This window comes from Stigmatopora nigra, chromosome 16 (genome assembly GCF_051989575.1).
Source record: "Stigmatopora nigra isolate UIUO_SnigA chromosome 16, RoL_Snig_1.1, whole genome shotgun sequence".
NCBI lineage: Eukaryota > Metazoa > Chordata > Actinopteri > Syngnathiformes > Syngnathidae > Stigmatopora > Stigmatopora nigra.
This window is the reverse complement of record NC_135523.1, coordinates 7,147,438-7,167,367: the sequence shown is the minus strand read 5'-3', so window position 1 is coordinate 7,167,367 and position 19,930 is coordinate 7,147,438. Positions and strand designations below refer to the sequence as shown.

General features: G+C 36.3%; 1 protein-coding gene across 1 annotated transcript in view; it reads left to right on the top strand.

The window, feature by feature from the left end:
• The window catches only part of mmp16a (matrix metallopeptidase 16a (membrane-inserted)), a 36,812-nt gene extending 33,760 nt beyond the window's left edge, over positions 1–3,052 (top strand). Inside the window, exon 10 of the mRNA XM_077735994.1 lies at positions 1,043–3,052. Within this exon, the coding sequence (XP_077592120.1) occupies positions 1,043–1,377 (335 nt within the window). The 3' untranslated portion in view covers positions 1,378–3,052. The remainder of the gene's footprint in view (positions 1–1,042) is intronic.
• The last annotated feature ends 16,878 nt before the right edge of the window (positions 3,053–19,930 follow it).

The following is a 19,930-nucleotide window of genomic DNA, read 5'->3' as shown; positions in this document are numbered from 1 at the left end:
CGACAATTGCCCACTTATTCTCAGAAGTGAAGAAATACCCAGAGTATTCAAAAACACCAAAGAACATTATTTTTGGATGACATTTCTTGTGCTTTGCGGGTTATTAGCTCAAAGGTATGAATGTGTGTTTCCGGTTGTTGTGAAATTCAGTTTTTTTTAATTAATCTCTGGAGACTAAGTTCACTGTGGCTCAACTGCCATGCACAGTTCACTATTGGTGAAATAGATTCTCATTTAATCGATTTGAGAAGTGCCCTTGTATAAACAGTACCAGATCATCTTTATATATACTAAGTAAAATAGTCATTATTTTTAATTCAAAGTGATAATACTGTTTTGGTAATTGGATCACTGATAACATATGAAAAACTTTTTCCACACCAATCATTTCTGCTCCTAATTTGACATTTGGAATTGAATGATTGGTTATTCATGAATCCCTATTTTATAAAAGTGCATGCTCGAATATTCACAGTTCAGAATTCAAGGGTTTGTGTGTGATTTTTCCGCATATTCTCACATCTCCAAAACATGCTTGGTAGGCTGCTTCAATGCTATAAATTGCCTCTGGGTGTGAGTGTGAGTGTGAATGGTGTCCATCTCCTTGTGCCCTGTGATTGATTGGCCACCAATTCAATGTGTTCCCCCCTGGTGCCCATAGATAACTGAAATAGGCTACCGCAACTCTTGTGAAGATAAGCGTTTATCGATACCAAACCGATGCCAAACCATTATCCATGTTTTTATACCAGTAAAAATAATGCAAAATAGAATATAACCAGTAAATGACAAGTCACTTTGTTTGTATTAAAGTAAAAAAAAAAGGATTTGTTAACAATATTACACGATAATCTCTTTCTTTCATTAGTTTCTAAATCTAATCTAATCACTTACTGTATCTGATCTTATGACAAAATCCGATATAAGAAAAAAAATGATGTACTAAGTATCGGATTGGAACATCACTAGTGATTATCCGTTGATTGTGGTCATTCATGCCATCGCTTTAATAATTGAACATTGTCGATTTCCGTCCTGCCAGGTTTCACTTACTTCTACAAGGCGAAGGAGTACTGGAAGTTCAACAACCAATTCTTAAGGGTTGAACCTGGCTACCCACGTTCCATCCTCAAGGACTTCATGGGTTGTGACTTGATGCCAATGGACCCAGGGCGTCCGCCCACTGGCGATGGCAACACGGACGTGGTCATTGAGCTTGACAATGAGGCAAACACGGTGAAGGCGGTGGCCATTGTCATCCCGTGTGTGCTGGCGCTGTGCCTGATGGTGCTGGTCTATACTGTGGTGCAATTCAAAAGGAAAGGTACGCCGCGCCACATACTTTACTGCAAACGCTCCATGCAGGAATGGGTGTGATACATATATAGGACAGGACAGAAACAGATGGTGGCCGTCCGTCCCTTTGTAGGATGGCATGGACGTTTGAAACCACGTCCTCTTTTGTTGGGTCGATTTGACCCAAGTGTGGCCTGACAATTGGCCACTAACACGCAAGGCATGACCTCGGGACAAAGGTGAAGTTGAATCTGCCTTTTTCACTAACAAGAGGAGCAGAAGGACTCTTTGTGGTAAGGTTTTCCCTAAAATAACCTTCAGACAGTTAAGGGGTGAACAAAGACAAGGTCCGTTTTCTTTTCTTTTTTTTATCTTGCCGGACTGCTCTTAATTACAATCAGGGGGAAGAATTTTCTGATGGACAAACTCTTCTCATAGGCAAGTTATTGTCATCTGTCATATCAGGTGTTAGGACAAAACTAAATGAGAATTTATTTGCCCACCCCACAACACAAGATGATCACTATTCTTGTTTTTTTGTTTGTTTTACTTTGTTTATTTCATTTGGCTTCTTTAAAAGGACATCATCACTGTTCCCTTTAAAATGTTCCTGAGGAAGAGACCAAACTAAACCAAATAAAATCTCTCCAAAGAGGATCTTTTATTTTGAGATTTTTAAATGTCAATTTTTTTCTTCATCTTTTTGATTTCTTCTCTGGATCCATGCAGTGATTAGGAGTGGGAGCTCTGACTGTTGTGGCAGTCTGTTTGAGATACAGGGGCCAAAATATTCTGCAATATTTTAACTCGCCTTAATTATGCTTAATATTTTTTTGTGCTTGGTTTGACTGTACAACTGTTGTGTTTTGTTTTGTTGTTTTTTATATACTGCTCCTAGGTTGGTTTTAATTGTACGAGAAGCAGCTTTAAAAGCTTCTTTTTTGGTATTTGGTAATTCTGGATTTTAATACATGACCTAGAATGCTCAGCACTGGTTTGCTGAGCTTTTCTGGACAATTCAGTCCGCTTGTATTCAGAGTAATGTTATTATATGTAGGAGGTTCCTGGAGCAAAGCCACTATTTTGTGTTTTATATTTGTTGATGTTAAAGTTTTATCATTTTCCTGTGGCAGATTTCTGGCGACTTGAACATATTAAGATTTGTTGTTTGTTTTGTCATTCTGTCTGCTAGTCCACTTTTTGCAAAAACCATTGTGTTTTTTGAAAATTGATTTATTTTCTTTTTCTCCCCCAAGAAAAATCCTATCGAATGCCTTTTTTGCAAGACCTCACACATCGTAAAATGATGTCTTCATTCTGAGGACCTGAAAAGTCAAGCTCAGTGCCTGTGTCAGCATGCATGTAAGCTTTTACAACCATACATCTGCTTAACGTGGCTTTCCTCTTAAAAGCTAGGAGGCCTTTTTTTTTTTACTTGTGTTTTTTTTTTTATTTATCTTTCCCGCCCCCCCAAAAAATTGTTCAAAACCCACATTAAGAGGTACAGTTGAATCAAAAACCGGTATTTAATTGGGTCAAATAGGTACATTGGGCAATCTATACAGTTGGTCTCGTCAACATATCAACTTGTTAATTTCCCCTGAATGTCTGTTTTCATTGTTTTGCTTTGTCTTACTTTATTTTCAGGTTAAAGCAATTAGGACATATCACATTTTTCTTTTTTTTTGTGTAAGACTTTGGGACAATAGAAAAAATCTTCTGACAGAATGAATAAATTGATCTATCCATGGTTAAACTTTCCTTACAATTCTTTTTTATTTGAACTGTTATGTTAGACTATGGCTTTCAAACAACATCAAAACTGTGTACTAGTTTGTCAATCAATTGACACATTTAAAAAAATGTTGGACAACAATTAATTATTAAGTATGCAATTAGTTTTTCCATGGCGCATCAGGTTTTTTTATTTTTTTATTTATAGGAGCGAGTAACACTGACATTCACACAAGTACTGTATAAAACGTGTTACTTAATGTTGTATTCCTAAGATAATAAGCAGTATACGTATACTTAACATGTCTGTTGCAATTTGACAAAATGTGTGTTTAGCATGACACAAGACCAGCTGCTAGACTCACATTTGCCAGGCATGTTATTCTATGTTGCTATTTCTGTCCAACATCCGCCTCCACTTCTTCTTTCTGCTTGTGCCATTGAATTAGAAATTGAGTGATTAGAACATCAATCAAAGGGATATATTTCAATTTAACCTAAAACCTTCTGGCACCCTGCTTAATGGTACCCTTTTTTAGGTTAAAGACCATTTATCCTAGTTCTGGCTATTAGCTCCGCACAGTTTAGCACTTCAGAAAGTCTGGTTTAAGGTTACTCAGGGTCAAGCTGCTGCCTTGGCCTGTAAGAAAAGAGAAAATACATCTCACCAAATGTCGAATGTTTCTTCAAAAACAGTGTCAATTGCTGGGAAGCTCATTCTTTATGGATAATACTGTCAGGTCACTTATTTCAAGTGCTTTTTTTATTTATGTCAATGAGTAAGACTACATTCTCTATATACAGTGTCTCATCATGCCTTAAAAAATGTTTCGTAGTCACTTTAGTGCACTTTTACCGTTCTTATTCAGGCTGATCAATCAAATGCACATTTTTAGCTCACCCAGATTGAAATTGTTTGGTCTGAAAATGCACAAAACATGTATCTGAATTTTGCAATATAGCGTGAAACCACATAGATGAGGTAATTTCATAACCATACCCACTCTATGCCATATGACGCCTGTGTTGACACAGAAAAAGTCACATGGGTCAACTTAGCTCAATTACAACAGTGCCAAACCTGATTTGGTCCATTAAAATAGTATAAACAGTCAAAACCGGATTTGAGCATCAGATATATAACAGAAATATTGCCCTTAATATTAATAGCATGAGGATATTCATGACACAAAAAGTCACACTTGGCAATAGGGGACTTTATGTGTCCTTCATTCAACAAAACCTCAAAGTATTCATTTTTTTCTGTAACAAAAATAGATAATTATTGTCATTTTATGGAGTGTTGCGTATGAATGCTGCCTTCCTTCCTCCACAAGTTACATCCATCGGTTAAGAGCCTTCCTCTTCATGGCGCATAATAGACCACATTTGTGTGGCCATAAAGCACCTTTGAAAACAGCGGCGAATGAAACACTGCACTTTCCATGTGGAATGAGGCTGAGTGAACAAATAAATTAGGCCTCTAAGTACTCTTCTAATGGTCCAGTACAATGATCTGTAGTACTTGGACACGCAAAAAAATGTTTCGAATTCATTGCCAAATGGTTTTTCAGCGGTTTACCTTTTTGCTCAAAAATGTCAATGCGTATCAAAACATACCGAAGGCTTATGGTTCATTTCAGACTCATTTTGCTTAAGTTGAACGTTTTTTTTTTTTTTTTGCATTAACAGTCATGCATTTTTCTTCTATTTCTCCAATTGTTGACACTTTGTTTAGCCTTCCTGCCATGGTTTGACTGAAAGCTTTCTCGTTTCACTTCTCCAGCTGTCTCCTGCAAAGCTGTTATGTGGGCTTTGTTCACGCCATCAACGGTTTGGCATTGATGAATCCAGACACAAAGTAACAGCAGTTTAATGCAAAACAGAACCAAATGAATTCAATTAAAATTTTCTACAAAGTGTGTTGGCTCCTAGCAGAGCATGTTGTGACATTCTCCAATCAGGGTGACGAAATAAGAGGTGCAATGATTTATTTTAGTATGAGGACAACTAAAAATTCAATGGTTGGTTCCAACAGACTTGAAAAATATTAACACTGTTCTCTCGTTACTTTAACTGTAAACTTTAATGTATAACTTTGATCTACGTAGTCACTAAGCAATCGTGTAAAATCTGTTACAACTGAAACCATCTGCTTATCAAATGCAACTCTGTATAGTTTGATTTACTTTGAGAAAAACACCTAGTGTAAAAAATGTCTCCTCAAAGACACCTGTTCAGCTTTTTGTTCCAACAAATCCAACACAAACACTTTAACCAATGAGATTTTTGCAGAAAACGAGAATGACCTGCAGACTGCAATCCCCTGATTGCACTTGTAGGACACCAGATTGTTGAAAAGTTGAAATCTTGATGGGATGGAATGAAAACCTGCACACTCTGCGGCCCTTTTTTGGATTACTTTGGACATCTCTGATCGACATCTACATACTTTGGTATGTTTATTTTCACTTTTTCTCTGTAGTTTCAGGTAATACAGCAACATCTCTTCTGAAATGTGAACTATGTGTATGTACAGTGTTCAAAAGCTGTTTTTGTGGTCAGCTTAGGGTTTAAATACTGGGAGGTGCCCCATAAAGGTAAATAGTAGCACACTCTTTGGGAAGTGTAAAAATGTGGTGGCTCAGCGGTTAATGGTGAGAACTAAACACAGCTGACGTTGACCGCCGCAAAATTATCCTAATAGCCCCAGTGGGGTTTTTCTTTTCTTTGTTGAAACGGTCAAAAGTTCATATTTTGTCTGGTTCCTACTGAGACAAACACCCACCAGGAGGGTCCTATTGTGATTGTATATGTCTGAGCTCAAGGTGAAAGACATCCAAGAGCTTGGGTGGTAATTATGAACTTATATTGACGTATACTGACCTTTTAGGTGAGGTAAATGTGATACTTTCCTAAGGTGTGAACGTCTCGCTATGTGTTATATGATATTTTGTTCTTTGACTGACAGGTCCAGAAAGTAAGCCAGCAAAGTTGTAGACCACTTTTATGGACGAGTATATACATATATCATTAAACTCCTCAAACCCAGACTCTTGCAAGGTAAGCAATTATATTTTCTATTTGATATTTAGGCTAATTGGGATCTGATGAGTATAAAGACACATTCATCTTTTTTCATGATGTAGTTTGTGAGACAAATGATGTCCACATATGTGGATGGCAGGTCCTCGGACTTGTATCAAAGTGGTGGCCCGGGGGCCAAATCTGGCCCGCTGCATCATTTTGTGTGGCCAGGGAAAGTAAATCATGAGTGCCCACTTTTTGTTTTAGGATCAAATTAAAATGAAGAGTATAGATGTATATTACATTTCCTGATTTTAACCCTTTTAATCAATAATTGTAATTTATTAATATATTTTTTCTGTGTTATTAGTTAAAAAATCATTTTGTAAAATCTATTTTTTTTAAAAAAGCTCAAATAAACATTGTTTTTGATCTGTAAAAAACTGAATATTCAGGGCTTTTAATCCAGTTCTTTTAATCCCTTTTTTAAAAAAATATATCTAAAATGGTCCGGCCCACGTGAAATCAAGTTGACGTTAAAGCGGCCCGCGAACCAAGTCTGACACCCGTGTCCTAGGAGGTTAAATACTTCACTGTCTGAAATTTGCATATTGTCCCTGTCGCGTGATTGGCCACACAGTCAGAAGGTCATATTGATCATCTTATATGACGATGCAGATAACACATATATGCAGTCCCTGATGATTACGCTTATCTTCCTTTGTGTCTATGTGAGCTTCTCATCAAATGCAGTAAGCACACTATTTACTTTCCACCAACTCGCTTGTATATCTGTACGTGATAAAGTAGGAGATGGAGAGAAGGGAGTAATGATCCGCAATGTCCAGGCAAAATTTGCTCCATTTATCACATCATTGATTGGTGCAAGCTTGAATGCCTTCTTTCTTTGCACACCAGTTAGGAGGAACATGCTTTGGAAAATATCTGATCATTAATTTTGTTTGGGTCGCACAGTGGAAAGTGGTTAGTAGGTCAGTCTCACAGTTTGAGGCTGGAGGGTTCAATCCCAGGTCATTCCTCACTGTGTGAAGTTTGCATATTCTCCTTGAGTTTGTGTGGGTTTTCTCCAGGTAGTCCGGTATCCTCCCACATTCCAAAAACACGCATGGTAGGCTGATTGGACACTTTAAATTGCCCCTAGGTATGAGTGTAAGTGTGCATAAATGTCCGTCTCTTTGTGCCCTGCGATTGTCCAGCCACCCAAAATAAATTAATTAATAATTTTGTTTGGATTCATAGTTAAAATGGATGAATATTTAATAGAAACAAAATTTAAGTAATAATTAATGATTTAAAAATCCACTCACTCAAAGACAACACTTAGCAAATCCCTTAAATTCCCATATAGTCATTAATTGTATTTTAGTAGTTGTATTATTGTCAGTACTAGAAGAAATATCGTTCGACTTTTAAAGTGACAGCAAAGGTAAGTATTGGACTGTGTTGTTGACTACTCCATTTTTTTTAGATAAAATATTAGATGTCATCTTTGGATATGCTTCGCTGCTCATAGTACTTTCTTAAATTGATTTTTCTTCTTCTGCAAAGGTAAGTACCAGCACTCTCACTTTAATCCCCCTTCTGCTTTAAAATTTCAATCCATTTTCTGATTGAATGAAATCAAAATTTGTTAGTTTCATGCGGAGAAAAATGAAACTGATTTGGGTAATTTGCTTAACTCTAAAGCTCTGTTGTATTTCTAATCCACTTTGATATGACAAAGTGCTTTGAAAAAATAATCTTAAGTAAGATTAGGAAGCTGTTTGGAATTTTGCTCGTCTAGTGACAAAACATTATCAAAATATTAGTAATTTTTTACCTGCAACTTTCACCTCAATTGGACAAGAATATCAAAAGCTTGATTTAATGACTTCCCTTGGGTTTATTGTCTCCTTTTAATTGAGCAGGTGTCTGCTAAGAGTTCATGGTCAAGCATTTGTAAGACTTTTGAAGTAACCCAAAATATGTGCAGCAAAAATAAACATCCGTTCCCCTTATGTTATCATTCTCTAGCTATTGGACCATTGAAAACCACTATACTAGATTTGATGAAGGGAAAGACAGATGGTAATAATTACGGCTCCCTTTTTGATAGATAGCTCCAACATGCTTGGATGTATAACCACTTTTCAGCTCATTTACTTTCTGAGGTGTTTGGCTTTTGATAGCAGTCACACACAATTTCAAGCTGTTCTTCACTACTCTCCAACCAAAACATGTCACTGTCAAAGCAGATGCTGACAGGTTTGCGTCTCGGTAGAGTATGTAACTGACAAGAAGTGTTTTGCGTGTTTGTGTGTGCGAGTGTGTGTGTGTCTTGGGACGGTTAAAAGAGATGACAGCGGGCCCTTTGAGACGATCGACTGTGAGAACAGGCGAAGGTTCCATGAAGTCGTCAACCTGATGTAAATTGCTTTTTACACAATGTGACCTTGTAAAGCAAAAAGCATGTTCTCTGAGATCATAAAGAAAGCAACTAGAAGCGCAATGAAGTGTCTTCCCACAGGATGTGTGGTCAGTGGCCTGAATAGCCTTGAACGTCCTCTTTGTGTTATCCTGTGCTATCATGGAAACATCGCTCAGTATGATGTGAGGCAGTTTACACAATAAGATTTTTTTGATGAGTGTTTTCCAAACACTGTGGCGGAAGGGATGGTCAGGTGTGACGTAGGAAATATCCTAAAAGTTGTTCAGTGCAGTATTCCAAGGGAAAAATGGAAATTTGCATGATTAAAATGGAAATAAGATAAAGAAATTGGATTTGACAAGATTTAAATCTTAATTTAACAAAGTTCAAGTCGTTTTGTTACTTATTTTTTGTGTTTAACACAGCTATGAGCAAACTACGGCCCGCGGGCCACATCCGGCCCACCCTCCATTTTACTTTACTTTAATTATGAGTGATGAGTAAGTTAATACTTTAGTCCTATTTTTCTGTTTATATTTCATATGTACTGTTAACGGATGCAGTTTTTTATATGTATCGTATCTTGTGTTGACCTGGCCCATCTGTCAGATTTTTAAAGTCAATGTGGCCCCAGGGTCGAAAAGTTTGCCCACCCCTGGTTTAACATGATCTAGAGCAGGGGTGGCCAACCCGCGGCTCGCGAGCCGCATGCGGCTCTTTGCCCGGTTTCATGTGGCTCTTACGTCCATATCAAAGTTTGTATTTGTGTTTTATTTGCGTGTGCGCTTCGCTTGAGTTCAATACGGTATTTTCGTCCAATGCGCATGTGCTCGGGATGAAAATACCTCAAAGTTTCCCAGTAGGAGCAAGGTCATTTAAGTAAACGTTTTTAACAGAGTGGGAGAGCTCCCGTGAACCAAAAGCGACAATGAACAGCGTCGCGCACACAAAAAGTATCCCAAAGATCGAGCGTCGGCTGAAAAAGCCACACCCCCTGCGAGGCAGACCAAGGCGAGAGTGCTCAGCCGGGAGCAGCCAATAGGAGAGTGAGGCGTACACCACGTGGTGGGCGCGCTACCTAAAAGCCATTCATAATAAATGACAGCTCACAAGGAGCGAATGTTGCGCAAAAATAGGCTCTGATTTTATGCCAGAAGTCCCACTAAGTAACATGCATAGCAAAAGAAAAACGCTATTGTAAATTATTATATTTTTGTTTGTGGACTTGGTTGAACTGAGAGTTTGTCTGTGTGAGACAGTGCACACAATGTTCATTGTTGATAATGACTGGCCTGTGCTGTTAGTGCTGTAGGAGTCAATTTATGTCATTACTATGCTGGTGTGTGACATTTACAATAAATCTGGCTGAGCAAAGGTATGTGTATGATGTGGCTCTTTGCGGTAACACAGTAAAAAATGTGGCTCTTTGCGGTACCACAGTAAAAAATGTGGCTCATGGTCTCTGACTGGTTGGCCACCCCTGATCTAGAGGTTGTTTAGTTTCTCGAGTATTAACTTTTGGCCACCAAACTGGTCAAATTTTAGGAGATTGAAGTAATCTTGGGAGAAAAAATCACATTAAGTAGTAGTAGTTGTTGTGGTTCTGTGGATTTTGACTTTTGGTGACATAAGATCAGTGTTGAATAACATATATTGAAATACTTGTTTGTTTGATTCCAGTTTGCTGAGAAGGATTTTATATCATCAATATATAGGTGACAGTTTTACATGAAAATTTTCAGATGGTGGTTTGCCTTGAGATGATTTTTTGCAATGAAGTGTGCCGTGGCGGAAAAATGGTCGGCAAACACTGCTCTATGGCATTTTTTAAAGAAAGATGGAGTTATTTACTGGGATAAACTTCAGCATGAGAGCTATAGGAAATTGATTTTGATCTTATTAGATTTTGCAGGTGTTACTACAGTAATGTGGTTTCTATCTCGTACAAGATAAGTAACATTCCTGAATGTGCTCTATAGATGGATGCAATCACGAGTGTCTTTGGTACTTGACACGGTTTAATGAATCAGATTACGATCCCAGGCCTATAAAATGAGCCATTAAGAGCCCGTTTGGATCTTCCATCCAAATCCAGTCATTTATTGAACCCTAAGTCCTCTCACGACAACGTGGGGGGATTGCTACAAGTTCAATGCAAACGTGCTGCCTTAACAGGGACTCTATATTTATAGGATGTGGCGGTGTTAGCGGTGAGTCGCTGTGATTCTCTGACAGTTACTTAGCGAAGCCCCTGTGGGCCGCTGCTTTTTCCCCTATAAAAGTCATTATAGAAGTGGATTATACACGACAGCACAATCTCATTCTCAAACCTCTCAGGATGTGCAAGGCTGAAACATTTGGATTAAAAACACTCGGTCCAAGCTCAGTTCAACTATAAAACACACATTTAAAATCCTTTGGTAAATGCTGTGTATGGGCTTTTATGAGTGTGTAGTTGTCAATAAATGCACTGTTTCAGTGGATACACTCATCTGCATGCATTTACTTGTATTTAAACCTTCATTCTCAAAGGTCAAATTGACTTGTAAACATAGTAAAACTCATCCTCTAATCACAAGGCTAATATAAATTTATTAATGAACACCTAAAGAATAAAAATGCCTATTTGATTATACTGAATTTTGCAAGCTTTTTGTTAAAATGAGGGACAAAATTGCACAATGAAGAATAATAAAGATAATATAAAAAATAAGACATACTCTCCTATAGACAATGAATCTTTTTCTTCCATTGTTTACAGTTGAAATCCCATTCAACCCACGATGCAAGTATAATTCATGTGAATTGCTATGCAGATGTAGAAAATGCATATAATTAACTCCATTCTTCAAATAAAGGATACTTTAACTCGCGTATGCAGGATGCAGACAGTCTTTCCACTTTGATCAAATATGAACCTTGCAAGCAAAACGACCTTGCCTGATTCATTGGATCATCATAAAGTCCCACCTTGATAAGCACATTGTTCAACTATCTGATGACTAAGCCAATCCGACTACTGATAAGCTCTGACCAAAACAGAACATTTTTTGGAGAAATATATTTTTCCTGTTTTTATTCTCTTTTATTAACTCACAACACCACCATTTATTTCTCAAAGTGGCGGCCCGGGGGCCATATCTGGCCCGCTGCATCATTTTGTGTGGCCTGGGAAAGTAAATCATGAGTGCCGACTTTCTGTCTTAGGATCAAATTAAAATGAAAAGTATAGATGTATATTCAATTTCCTGATTTCCCCCTTTTAAACCAATCATTGTACTTTTTTAATCTGTTTTTTTCTGTGTTTTTAGTTCAAAAATCATTTTGTAAAATCTAAAAATATATTTTTAAAAAAGGTAAAATAAACAGGGCTTTTAATCCAGTTCTTTTAATCCTTTTATAAAAAAAAAAAAATGAAATATTATATCTAAAATGGTCCGGCCCACTTGAAATCAAGTTCACGTTAAAGCGGGCCGCGAACCAATCCGAGTCTGACACCCTTGCTTTAGTTGCTCTTTTTCTGATTCCAATGTTTTTGTGTCTGTCTATGTGGAAGTTGTAAAAGTGTCACCATTTAAAGCAGGCCATTCCTTCCTCTTGAGCGCTTTGCTGAACTATTCCCTCTCAAAACCCCCCCATCCAAAAAAACACCCTCACTCTTGCCGTCTCTTCATCAAACTCACCTCCATAGAAAAGAGGCTAATTAAAAATTCCACTAATTCCAACGCTTATCTTAGACGAATCTATGCATTGCTTCGAAAGCAATTAAAGTAGCCTTTTGTTCCCCAGTCCGTTTAATTAGCGAAATAAACGTGGCGGAAGAAGCAGTACAAATTGTTGCCTTTACATACAAGCAAATTTCTTGTCTACGACTGTGGTTGAACTGCCAACATCACCATGCAAATATTATTGAATAAATTACTATTTTCATGCTACGCTCTATAGATCAAACAATTATCTGCATGTCCGATTCTAGGAGGTCATTGAATTAAGGCATGATGTAAAAACCTAGTCTTGCTCTGAATAATCATTATCCTTCTTTAGTATGTAGTGCGTGTTCTAATTTCATCACCCATCCTTGCTTTGAATAGCATCTACACACACTTCCATGGTCCCTTTCCTTCCCAATGCTTTAATAATTCAAACACTGTGTTAGTTTTGGTCACCGTGGCCCAGAAGTGGTCCATGATGAGTTGTATTGAACAATTTTAGACTGCATGTCTAGTCAGCCTTTGTTTTTTTTTCTGGGTTATTCGTCAAAGTGTGGAAAGAAATGTGCATTAGAAGGGTTAAATAATGTAAACTAGACTCCAGATAAAAGCTGTTGTTCGGACTTAAACATTAACGTTGAGGTTTTTGTGTTGGTTTTCTCGCTCCAAATAGCAGAATTGTTGCTGAGAATAATGTGTGGTGGAATCGGGTGAGTATAGTGCTCATAGTTTCTATTTAAATGAAGAATAGCCTTCACACAATGTCTGACAATCTTACATTTCTTGTTGTTGTGTTATTATTGTTAACAAAAAAGAACAAAAATAGATACTAAAATAGAAATAAACATTTCATTTCACTAAAACAAATAATAAAAACATATAAAATGATAAATTACTGTATTGTGTGATCACAAAACTAAAATGTGTTAAAATTGGAAACAGTAAGGCTTCACTTTCATCAATTGTGAATTCATTTTGTGCAAGAAGTTTCTCCCTCATTGTTCTTTAATATAGCCAAGTTGTTATCGTCACAGGATTTTTTTTATTAAGATTTATAAAATGTATCAATTATAACCTCTAATTTCAGCAAAGCTAAACTTGCACCGATCTTGGAGTTTTTCATTTATTTTGGACTAAGGCAACATAAGTAAAATTATTATTTTAAAATAGGATGCTTTTATTAAAATGCAAAGAAAGATAACGCAATTGCAATTGTTGTGGAAACTAGTGATAAAATATGTGACATTTTTGTCTAGGGAAAAAAAATCCATGAATGTTAAAGTCCATTTGAGGAGCTCGGACAAGAAAGCTAACAGCAAGCACTTGTCCAAAGTGGTCTTTCTCAGTAGTCCCCTCGTAAGAAAAGCAACACCTCGGTAGAAGTAGGAGACAACAATAATGAACTGCTTTCACCGACAACCAAATTATAGCTGCTGGTTAGTAAACACGCTGGAACAATAGAACCGGGATGCATTCGTTAATATGTTAATGAGAATGTGGATATCTACAAGACTCTGAATGGATTTAAAAGCTTCAGTTTTTCACCGTAGCTTTTTAGGTGAATAATCTCCTTCAAGTGGAACTGCAAAAGGCAAAGCACAAATTGAAAGACATATTAAAGAAATATTTTGCACTTGACTATCAAGGTTACTTGTTTAAAATGATAGTGTTTGTGTCTTGCTCATTTTTTTACCCGTTTTCCTTCACTTGAGTTAACTGAAATATGTAGTATTCATTCATTTTCTGAACCATTTATCATCACAAGGGTTGTGGGGGTGCTGGAGCCTATCCCAGCTAACTATGGGGACCAGGTAAGCAATACCTTGAATCGGTGGGCAGCCAATCGCAATGCAGGATGAGATAGACTGGGTGTTTTGATTTTATTTTACAGAAGAATGATGGATTTGTGTTGAAAATCCAATGACTAAAACTTTACGGTGTAGTCAAAATAAAATTCAGAATGAAGAAAATGAAAGAATGAGTCAGACTATGTCACTTTGCACCTTTGCAATTCTGCATAAGGTCCTGAGAGTAACATCTATTTTAGTCCCACTGCTAATGTTCTTGGAGCACTCCTGTTAAATGATGCAGCGTGCCCTAAAAATGAAAGCCCACATTTAATGCTGTGAAATTCATCTCGTGCTAAAACACTTTCCTCAAATAGACATACACACTCAGTAGGCACAACATTGGATACACGTGCATAATCTAAAGAGATTTGTTTGTTAAATATTCTACTCTGTTTACAAAACATTCTTCCTAGGTTAAGTGAATACTTTCAAAATCTAATCCAAATTACCCTTTCCACTATGTCACAGGTGTCAAATGGAATATCTGGATGCCAGATAACGTTGATCAATGGCCTGTGAAAGTAAATCATGTCCATCAATACTGCATTTCTTGCCAAGGTACATTTTGGAATGATGAAGGACCAAGGACTACAGATGTAAGAATATATTTAATCTTCTTTTTCTGTTTTGAAAAACTGTTATATTTTCAAATGTAGATATTTAAAACCAAAAATTGATCATTTTTTTCGTCATTTGGATTGCATTGGATAAGGAATTTTAGACATAAATAGATGGGTAATGCACAAGTTGATCAATAAATAAATAAATACATAAATATATAAGTAAATACATACATATATATATATATATATATATATATATATATATATATATATATATATATATATATATATATATATATATATATATATATATATATATATATATATATATATATATATATATATATATATATATATATATATATATATATATATATATATATATATATATATATATATATATATATATATATATATATATATATATATATATATATATATATATATATATATAAATGAATACGAAAAAATATTCAAAAAATAAATAATTACAAACAAACAAAAATTACATTTTTAATCTTTTTGTTTTTATAATTATAAATGTAAGTAAATACAAACAATTATCTTAGCTGGTAGGCTGGTTAAACGCTTTAAATTGCCCTTAGGTATGATGAGAGTGTGTGAATGGTTTTATCTCCTTTTGACCTGCAATTGCTTGGCCACCAATTCAGAGAATTTGGACCAATTTTACATCAGAAATGTCTCTCAACAATAAACTATCAAAATAATCCAAATATATTTTGAGCAATTTGATAATTACATAGTTGTCAATTAATCCCAGCAGGCATACCACACCCTAGAATGGTCACCAGTCAGCCATAGGGCACATAGAGAGACAAATGACTATCCACACTTCCAATCCTACCGTCACCAGCGGGAATCAAGCCCACGCCTGCCCACCCTGAAATCGGATGAGTGAACTACTTCACCATCAGCCAGCTGTGATAGAAAGAATAAATTGTTGTGGCCAATGAGGGCATGTCCTTTGTATAAATGAACTGTGGCATCATGCCGGAGAAATACTCTGACAAAACATGACTCTCACAATGGCCTCGTTTGACCTACTGCGAAAGAAATGATGCGTTTTCAGCCCAGACAAATAGAATAAATGTCCTATTTCTTTGTGCTCACATTCAATCATCACAACAATGCAAAGCTGACTATTAAACTCCACAAGATAGATGATGTACATACACTTCTTCCATGCGCACACAGTTTGTTTGGTGACAGACAGTTGGCATTCTTCCCATTAGATGACTGTTCTGGTACGTCTTGCCTACGAGGTCAACAACTCTATCTAAATTTCAATTAAAGTAGAAACTGTGGCTGATGAGGATTTGGATGTAGGTTCAGGTCTTGGTTGTTAATTGAGAGAAGAGGGGGAGGATGAGAAAGCATTTGGGCAATTATTTCATTATCACAAATCCGACTGACTGCGAGCCAGGGTCGAAGCACTGGTCGACATTAGTGGCAAGCACAATTATTATGACAATTAGAAACCAGACAGCAGCAGTGTGGCCCGCGGTAAGTGCAAAAAAAAACTGAATGTCAACATTAAGAGCTTTATTAAAAACCTGAAGGTGAAGGGAAGATTGAGGATATTGAGAGTGACAGAGTTGAGGGGATTTTTTTCCATTCTGTTCAGAGGCGACAGAATGCAATTAGTGTTTCCAGTCATCCAACTAGTTCATGCAAACTTCATGAAAACTTTAATAAAACATTTTACAGCAGAGGGATTTATAGTTCATGGACATTTTAGTGTCATATCCATTGAATCATGATGGTAGAAGTTGGCACTATGCCATGGGCAAACTACGGCCCGCGGGCCACATCTGGCCCGCCGGGCCCTTTAATCCGGCCCGCCAACGTTGTCCAAATGTTGTTTTTTTAACCCAAGATGGCGCCTTCACACGGAAGCCAATAGCAGTAGCTCTGTCCACTCTTATTAGTTTTTCGTGTATTACAGCCCCTCTATCTTTTTTTAAATTATATTTTAATATTTCTTAATACATTCCTTTTTACTTTACTTTGTACTTTATACTTTTTACTTTAATGATGAGTGATGAGTATGTTAATACTTAAGTCCTTTTTTTCTGTTCATGTTTCATATGTACTGTTAACGGATGCAGTTTTTTATATGTATCATATCTTGTGCTGATCCGGCCCATCTGTCAAATTTTTAAAGTCAATGTGGCCCCCTCCTGCACTATGTATTACTAACAATTGCTAGTGAAAACTATTCTCTCTTAATATGTACCCTGTGATTAACTGGCGACCATTTGTGGGTGAAGTCTGCCTTTCTTCCAAAGTCAGCTGGGATACTTTCCAGTTTCCTGTGAGTTTGAAAAGAATATCAAGTATAAAAATGGCTGAATGGATGCTTAAATCATGCTCCAATCCAGCACATTCCTATTTCCGTATCCATTCGCAGTCTTAAACTCAATCAAGCATTGCCAAGGGCAAGTAGTTCACTCTGAAACACTATTCAATTTCCTTGTTAATAGCCAGTAGTATTTCACATGCTCTACACTCCATTTTAGATGGTCGTTGTTCATAACAAGCAAATGCAACCCACTTTTTGTTAATGAAGATTATTGTTGCCTGATGAAGCATCCAAAACAATGTGTTCCAAAAACAAGACTTAAATAGAGTCAGAATTAAGTTTTGAAAACACAACACATTCAGACAAATTCTATTTCCCGATTCTCTGTGATTTTACATGAGCTGGACCATTTTAGATAAAATATTTAGATTTTTATTTATAAATGGATTAAAAGAACTGGATTAAAAGCCCTGAATATTCAGTTTTTTTATAGATCTAAAACATTTTTTATTTTAGTTTTTTTAAAATATATTTTTAGATTTATAAAATAATTTTTTAAACTAAAAACACAGCAAAACTTTGATTAAAAATTTACAATTATTGCTTTAAAAGGGGGAAATCAAGACATTTATTATACACCTATACTCTTAATTTTAATTTAATCCTAAAAGAGAAAGTCTGCACTCATGATTTACTTTCCCGAGCCACACAAAATGATTCGGTGGGCCAGATTTGACCCCCGGGCCGCCACATTGACATGTGCATTACAGCATATCTATAAGCATACAATTATCATATTATTTAATTCTTGCTACTACTGCTATCATGGAAATTTTACTGTTGATGATTATTTTGAAAATAATACTGGCTTTTACTCCAACTCTGAAAATATTTCAATTCCAGAAAGAAAATGAAGTGGCAGTCATTTCTTTGCTTTTAAATGAGTTATTGCAGATGTGCAATGAAAGTCCATACCTTAATATTTCTGTCTTTTAACAAGTAGAACATGAATAGAAACTCACTTGTATACTTGTATGTGTGCACAAGGGTGCTTTTGCATTTTTGAGTTTGTGTGTGTGTGTGTGTGTGTGTGTGTGTGTGTGTGTGTGTGTGTGTGTATGGTCAGACGGAAAGCCCCAGCAATTAGCTTCAGCAAAATGCCCGCATTCATGCTCTTCCATTACCGTCTTCCTATTTAATGACACAATTAGGACACTATTAGAGCAGAGATGCATCCGATAAAGGCTTTTTCGAGACAACATAATTGTACATGTGAAGAGGTCATCCCTGCTAATTGACTGGGGCATGTATGAGGATAACAGTCAACAGTTTCCCTATTGGTTCCCTTAGTCTTCTATTTGTGTCAGGCTGTGAAAATGCTATGCTGAGGCTGGAACTGCTTTCTGATTTTTCTCACAGCATGGGAGAAAATAGTGTGACTTTTTTTCCTCAATGATTTTTTTTGGGTTGTGTTTTCAGCATGCAAAAAACATCGTCATGAACATCAGCATCTAGATATGCAAATATTTCCTAGAGTAGATGAGCTAATAGGTGCATAAATGACCAAGTTTGTGAGCTAATATAGTTGTATAAATGACCAGGCACTAATGTATGAAAAATGCTTTTGTGGTTATAATTTTGAAATTTAAAATAAGATATATATTCCATATTATATATACCTTTATTTGGGTATGTTTCTGAAACATGATGAAATATTTGTTGTGAAAAACAAGTATTTTCTAAATAAAAGTATATGTAAACTTGATTATAACCAAATTTTAGCAAAGCCAAACTTGTAACAATGTTGCAGTTTTTCATTCATTTTGGCTTTACATAGACGCAGAGTACAATATAAATATTTGCCTGTTTATTCTGTTTTACTTTGTCAGTGATTCTAGAGGGTCCTCCTTTTCTAGTTCTCCTGTTGCATTTTAATTAGCAGTCAAACTCTTCGCCAGCCACCTCGCCGCGCAGCGTCAGGAAATAATCAGTTGGAGGCTGATGCAGCAGGTCGGCAAGCAATCAACTGCTAACTTCCTGGCTGTCTGACAGAATTGACCTTCAGCAGAAGATCTCATTAGTAGAGTTTAGACATTGTTGTTAAGTTTACTGTGTAGAAAATAATCCACGATTTTTACATGTAGTTTTTCCCTAATTTACATTTTGTTGAGAAGCAACCATTTGGGGATACACTGAAAACAAACAGATTTACAATCATGCAACTATGATTGCTTTATGTCTGTACAATTAAAAAATAATAATAATAATACGGTTCCAGCAGTTATAATGTTTGTTTAGGAATCTGGGGTGTAAAGTTGACACACTGATCTCTCTAACGAAATGAATTAATACATTAGTAAGCACGACTTTTGGAATTTTGGATATATTGCCCTTTAAAAAAACGCTTGGTGCTACAAATTTCATATTTTCACACATTTTCAGCAGGGAACCTGCCCTGTATCCTTCCAATTTAATATATGATGCTATCACTGTCCAGTCGGGCCGTGCCTGGAAGGTATTTGGTTCAACTAAATATGAAAATAAGGATGTTAATTTCAATTTCAAATCAGCATGGTTGTTTTAATCAATACAGAGGTTGTTTCCTCAAATTATTTGATTGATGCCATACAGCAATTATGACTTAATGGTGTCCACAACTGATTCAATGGACACTCAAATCAAAATAGTTATCCAAAACATTGAATGAGACATATCTTACATCCCATAAAATGACTTTATTAAAGAAGCATTGTCTTGATTCTCCACCCTTTCACAAAACTGCCATATTTTTCACAACACAATGACATGAAACACTGCCATCCATCCATTCAATGCTATTGTAAAATTGAGCAATTTTCTCTCTTCGATGTCCCATAATAATTTTGCCTGTGTGATAATGGCTGCTTTTCTTTGTTGTAATCAAAGAACACCACAGTTTAGACCATAAAAGCCTGCAATTACCAAACATGAATCCCCACACACATGCCCAGTATGTAACT